Here is a 6,981-nt window from a genome sequence, read left to right on the forward strand (position 1 = left end):
TGCCCTATAAACTTTTTTGAAATTCGCCTAGTTTCAGAGATATTATTAATTAAAAAAAAAAACAAGTTTTTATTGTTACTTAGTGTAAAAGGCCTTTTTGATGGCGATGTTGCTCCTATAGGACGTAGTCTAAATATCCTTATTGATAGATGTCAAAAAGTGACAAGTAACACTTTGCAAAAAGTAGGTCCTACGAAAAAAAAATGTAAAAATCAATTTTAAGTGACAAGTTTACCAATAACATTTATTTTTTATGTACAAATACATTCAAAAAATTGAAAAAACAAAACAAAAAGAAAATATTTTTTTGGCGAAATTGACCTAAACTCATATTATATTTTTTACTTCTTTTGACCTCAGAAATGCGTGGTTAAAATTATTCGGTTTCTTCATGTTACACCGTGTATATTAAAAGTGTCTATAGTAGGTATGTGTAATTACAGTAATTACTTTTTAAAATGTATTTGCAAAGAAATTAAAAATAGTAATTATTTTGTCACTTAAGCGGAGACTCATGGACATGTGCATACTTCCAATTCTCACCTACGGTGCACAAACTTGGTCTTTGACGGCGTGTCAGAGGTCCAAACTAGGGGTTTGCCAGCGAGCTATGGAGCGCAGCATATTAGGTGTTAAATTAATGGATCGTATCCGCAACACCACGCTGCGCTCCAGAACACAAATAGTCGACGTAGCTCGGAAAGCGGCCAAGCTAAAGTGGGACTGGGCTGGTCATGTCTGCCGAATGCCGAGTGAGCTGTGGGCCAAGATCACCACAGAGTGGCAGCCCAGATCAAAACGAGGATTTGGCAGACCACGTCGGCGATGGCGAGACGAGTTAGACTCCTTTTTAAAGGAATGGCCAGAGACTGCACAGGATCGGGAAGACTGGAAAAAGTGGGGGGAGGCCTTTGCCCAGCAGTGGGACATTATAGGCTCCCAATAATAATTATTTTGGCCAAATTTCTCCCTTTGAACATCTTACACCTGCTATTAACAGAGGATGTGAGTACCAATATGTAATCGTTAAATATCTATGGTTTATAAATTGTACTTCCACATTTTGTCATTCCAAATACTGTGCATACTTAGCTTAGACGGCTCCTTGGCGCTGTTGGCGTTTCAGTGACTTTTTGTGCGGTGTGTGGTTGTCAGGAGCGGTACCTACTCCACAAAAATGCATTCTGCTATGTCCGGCATGTGACGAGTGATAGCTTGCAGAAAACGGTATTATATACCATTGAATTTAAATCCAAGTTATCAAATATTATCATGGCAAATATCGGCTTCTTAGCTTTATCAGAAGTGTTAGGTAAGTAAAAGCGTCACGTAGGTAGGTACCCGACACTGGCATACCCCAGAAGTTCGCAGACACTCCCTCTAAGCTTTGTCACTAGGAGGGGTATAGGTAGTGTAGGTAGGTACTTTAAGGGGCTCCTCCACGCCTTCGATCTGAATCCCTTAGTTTTCTAATGTTTTTTGTAGCTTATCATATTAACAGCAACGGCTTTAAGCAATATAGTATCCCATATTTACTTTAAAGTTCATTGTCTTTGAAATATTTGGCATCAAAGTTGAACAATTTTAGGCTAAAAAACTGGTTTTTTGGCCATAAATTTTGTGTTAATTAGTTTGAAATTAAAACCTTGGACACGATTTTCGAGACTTCCGACGAACGACGAACCCAAATATGTAGATTTCGTACATGTAAGATCCTTCACTGCAAACTAATAGATACGAAAAAAGTGTTTTTTTAGACTGTGTTTAAAAAATTCATAAAAAAATTAGAATTAATTTTTTTTCAAAATCCGGTAGACAAACCCGGAGATAAAACATTGAAGAACCGATAACCGTTTGACTTATAATTTTATCTGTAGTACAAAAAATGGAATACGATTCAAAACTTGACAAAAATCGATGAAAACCTTGGGTAGCCCCTTAATGGAAAGTCATTGTCATTGTTGATCATCTAGTCAACGAACAACTATAAGAGTAATCACGAGGAAAACAAGTAAAATAAGGATTTACGTTTTATATTAAACATCCATTCAGCCAAGAATGTTTATTGGAACCAAATTGTGCAACAGGAACATATACAGTTCCGAACTGGAAATCTTCACCAACTTTTTGCATGCAGCCGTACCTGGTACTCGGACCTAACTGCTGGGAAACAGCAACAGATTAGTGCATAAGTAGGTACTTAATAGTTGGTGAAGGTATACGAATCTAAACTATATCTTCGAGCGCGTTCCATTACGCTGATGACTCGATTTAGTTGGCGTAAGAGGAGAGGAGGTCTTGCTAGCGCGGGGCTCGGGGACTAACAGCCCTAACTCAGTAAGAGCTTGCGTGACGCGAGGGATAAGCCGGTCAGCCCATCGCCATAGAGCGGTGTCGGGCACTAGCTCGGCGCGCTCTTCCTTGCTCAGCTGACGCGCGTAGTTGGCGCGGTAGTGGTGCAGGCGCGCCTGTGTAGTGTCCATCGGGTAAGCCGAGCATTGCCCGCCGATGCACGATATCGGAAAGTGGTTGTGCAGTGCTAGCACGCGCCCCGTCTCGTGGAAGGCCTTGATGTTCTCCTCGGGTTTGGTGAAGTGGCGCGTGCGGTGGACGTGCTTCAGCATGTACATGTAGCGCGGCGCGCCCGGCGCCCAGCGATGCGTGGACTCCTGCTCGTCTAGGTAATATACATTTCGCGCGGAGTAGGTAGAGCATAGCGGATTCCCTGACACCAGCGCGGCTAGTGACGTCACGCGCTTCAGCAGCGATTTCCAATCGGGGTCTTGCATCGGCACAATAACTTCATCGATATCCAGCAACGTAAGCCAGCGGTACTGGTACATGTGCCGGTACAGACAGTCGTTGTAGGGTATCAATTCCATCTGTCGCTTTTGCGTCACTTTCTTCTTCATATACGCGTGCTGCAAGCCCGGAATATTGGGCGGCCCGCCCGGCAGTGTGATCGGCGTGCTCTCCACTATCCCCCGCGCTCGGTAGTACGCGAGAACTCTGCTGATGTTGGGGTGTACATGAAATTCGTAGAAGAATACTTTGTCGGCGCCGAACAACCGCACGAGCTCAATCCACTCAACGAGGCGCACGGATAGGTCCTCGTGCAGGAAGTCGAGACCCTTGACACAAACGGCGAACTCCTTTTGCGTACGGTCGGGTGGCTCGTAGAAGTGCACGCGCAGGCAGTTGGTGGCGCGGTCGCACGGTAGCTCGACCAGCGACACGGCGGCGGGCCGCAGTGTGCGCACGTCGGCCGGCAGCACGCAAGCCACAAGGTACGGCAGCAGCACGCCGTCGCGGTAGTTATCCCACTCTCTGGGCCACATGTACACGTACTCGAGTATGAGCACCAGCACAGGGCCGGATCGTTCCTCGAACCAGAGCTGGCAGTACGTAACCAGCGACGGCTGGATGCGGTCGTGTAAGGCCAGCAGCCGCACGGTGGGGCCGGTGTGCGAGGTGTTTCGAGCATCAAGATAGGCGCCGTAAAGATGGAACACGCCCTGACTCGTGCGCAGCGTTTGCCAGTACAAGTCGGTATACTCGAGGTCGAACACTGAGGGGAAAGGCGCGCAGTCATTTGTCTTAAAAAATTTGTTCTCCTCGTAGCGATGCTTGAGCCAGTAGGCGAGTGGGAGGGAGGAGAGTTGCCGCTCGGCGTCGATGAGCAGATTCTCATCCCTTAGCTCAATTTCGGGGTCGGAAGGCAATGGGAGCGGGGGCGTAGGTGTTGGCGAGGCGGTCGGCGCGCGCAGTCGTGCAGGCAGCCATAGCACGCACAGGGTCGTCCAGCACACCAGCAGCAGCAGCGGGCGCACGCCGCGCTGGCCCAACTGTCGATGCATATCCCTGCACTCACTCCCCTTCACCTGGAAGGCACAACATAGGTAATCATAATGAAGTAAGGCTAATAGGTAAGTAAGTAAGCACTTTGATAAATTGTTTGTCGCTCCACGATGTGTAAGCGAAGCGTGTAAGTATACGATGTGCTCTTTTAACATAAATGATAATAAATGAATAAGACTAGTTTTTAGCACTACCAGAATCTTCAACTACTTTCCAATAAAGAATACCTATGTGAAGCTCGGAACGAAGTCGACGGCGGCAGTCGGCCCTGGCACCATGCGTGTCTGTCGTCTTAAAGTGCTTCCATGCTCAGCTTCAATTTCAGGCGAAAATTAAGGAATAGTTTAATGAGTGGAACCGAAACGGTTACCAGGCGAGACTAAAAACATCACATTATTTCAATTCAATTTTGAATAATACAACAATTCAATTTTGAACATTGGCGCCTACCTATACTTGGCGGAATCTCATGTCACTGTCATAATTATAGTGAGGTCATAGTCAATGAAAATAAGTTTTAACAAGAGAAATTGCTACAAATGCGTTTAAACCTTTATCCATACGTTCACTGACGTTGGGGTTGAAATCTTAGAGAATATAACCAAACGGAGTGGTCATTAACAGGCGTTCCCCTCTGTCGAAAAGACTGGCCAATGGTCAACCACATGTCAAACACATGTATGGACTGACGTTTATCTGACATGGCTATGTTGACGTTACGTATACATTTGATGTGCCCCTCCCCCGCAAAAAAGGGCAGACTATTTTGTTCCGAAAATTATAGACATGGCGTCTGAGGCGTCTCCGTTGGTTATATCCTCTAAGGTTGAAATCGACTAACCCATGCTATAGTCCGTTTTTTTTGCATTAGAAAGAACTTCGCAGAAGTAAGCTTGTGGTTCCAAATCCGGCACTTTTAGCGGTAATACTTTGAAGTAAATTATATGTATTGACCATTCCACATTAGATAATTCAATAATTATTAACAATTAAAGAGCCTGATAAAAACTGCACGTTTTCTTCTGTGGAGTTGTTTCTAATGCTAAAAAAACGAACTATGTATATGGTTAGCATTAGAAAGAACTTGAAAGAAGGTAAGCGATCTTGACATGTCTTTTAATTGAAAAACACTTTTTGAAAATTAGTAACTATTACCTAGAGCAGAAGAATATAAATGATTGTATTAGATTCATAATTGTTAAATATTTGCCGTACCTAACTTATTTTTAAAATGTGTTTTTCAATTAAAATAGACATCATCACATCAAGATTGTTTACCTTATTTCTAAAGAGGCCCACTGATTAACAGTCCGCCGGACGGTATCGGCAAAGAGCATATAATCACTACGGGTATCGGTCTGTCATTTAGAACAAAATTTTGACAGTTCCGAACAACTGACAGGCCGATACCGGCCGACGGACTGTTAATCAGTGGGCCCCTTAATGCTAAACGAACATATAGACTCAATACAGTCAGCAGCAGAAGTTGCTAGGCGGGCGAGGTGTTCAAAATTATTGCCTTGCCACGCTCTTATTCTTAGCAATAAAGTCGCGTCAAGATCATTTTGAACACCTGGTCCGCTTAGCAACTTCTGCTGATGCCTGTACAATGCTACTACGCAAAATATTATAGGTATCATGTAATCTCATCTCCTGACCGATATCGGCCACAGCGACTGCATTATATGCCTCATCATCATCATCATCTCAGCCATAAGACGTCCACTGCTGAACATAGGCCTCCCCCTTTTTGGGGGGGGTGAATGCCATAATCGCCACGCTTGGCAGGCGGGTTGGCGATCGCAGTCGAGTACACCGAATTTGAGGGACGCTGCTGCCCGTCCACCGGTGATCTTGGACGTGGTTTAAGGACATACCCGGGTCCTGGACGTAGTTTAAGGACATACCCGAGTCCCATTATATGCCTAGGAGCGGAGAACTAAGGTGGTCCGCCAGCTCGTGCGCCCTCATGATGGCTCATCTACACGATGGGCCAGCGCTGCGCCGACCACTCCAAGGGACACATTTATCTCATTCTAACGCATGGCTGCGTCCCTTGGAGTGGCCGGCGCTGGCCCATCGTGTAGAGGAGCCATCATGTGGCTGTAGTATCCAATCTTCGACTGTTGTGCTCATCCACACCGACGGCATGTCTTTTAGAGTGGGGTCTCCAAACTTTTACCTGAGAGCCATATTGCGATTGCATATGTCAAGGGGGGGAGGGTATCTACTGGTTGCTGCTGTTAGGGCTGAATCCCTGGAGCCTGGGATTCCCTAGGCTCCCGCGGGCCGGATTGGTACGCTGTCGGCGGGCCGGATTGGAACGCTTCGCGGGCCGGATTTGGCCCGCGGGCCGGAGTTTGGAGAGCCCTGTTTTAGAGCATGGTGCAATTTAAAGGTTGATACAACGCATTATACGCAAAATATAACAATATAAATAAAACTTTGTGTTTTTTGTCCTTTATTGAAAACTTGAACGTTGCCTGTATCTTTGTTTTAGTTCTTAATAAGAAACAAGGCTAGGACTCCTGCATATATACGTAAAGAAAGAGACGGCTGCTACAGATCTTCGGTTGAAATGAAATACCTATACCTATGGACAATTCTCAGCTATCGCACAAAAAGTTCAAAACAAATGAAGGAATTGTTGTCTTTTCAGAGGACCTGGGGCCAAATTCGACACGTACAACTGTCAGATTTCGCATCCACGTCAAATCAACAGTTGATTTTATTGCATACTGAGTGTTGATTCCATCAACGGTGGATAATATCATTTGGTACAGCCAAAACTCAACTATAAACTAAGGGTGGTTCGGTTTGGTTTGCTTGTCACCCTAACTGTGGATTGTTAATGTCAAATTTTGACATTGTACGTATTCGAGAACTTATGATTTTTCCCACATCAACGGGAGATCAACATGATACGTCAAACGTCGCTTGTCGAATAGAGGTCCTGAACATACACATCTCAAAACCACTGGGTGAATACAATACAGTATTCCAAGCTGAATGTGTAGGATTACTAGTAATAGCAATGCTATGCTATAACCAAACGGCAAGTGAAACACGAAAATATACTAAGTCGCCCACACTGTCAGACAGATAAATCAGTAGGTACTAAAA

The 6,981-nt window shown here is 44.9% G+C and overlaps 1 protein-coding gene across 1 annotated transcript; it reads right to left on the minus strand.

Annotated features, from left to right (window-relative positions):
* Nucleotides 1–2,143: 2,143 nt before the first annotated feature.
* Nucleotides 2,144–3,876, minus strand: LOC134678224 (uncharacterized). Its single transcript, XM_063536695.1, has one exon. It carries the CDS (start codon nucleotides 3,855–3,857, stop codon nucleotides 2,232–2,234), a length of 1,626 nt encoding a protein of 541 aa, XP_063392765.1. The 5' UTR covers nucleotides 3,858–3,876; the 3' UTR covers nucleotides 2,144–2,231.
* Between the last annotated feature and the right edge of the window lie 3,105 nt (nucleotides 3,877–6,981).

The sequence above is a fragment of the Cydia fagiglandana genome, chromosome Z (genome assembly GCF_963556715.1).
Source record: "Cydia fagiglandana chromosome Z, ilCydFagi1.1, whole genome shotgun sequence".
In the NCBI taxonomy this organism is placed as follows: Eukaryota; Metazoa; Arthropoda; class Insecta; order Lepidoptera; family Tortricidae; genus Cydia; species Cydia fagiglandana.

Bases quoted from the DNA above. Each gene is read 5' to 3' on its own strand.
- LOC134678224 (XM_063536695.1), bottom strand. From the start codon at position 3,857: ATGCATCGACAGTTGGGCCAGCGCGGCGTGCGCCCGCTGCTGCTGCTG.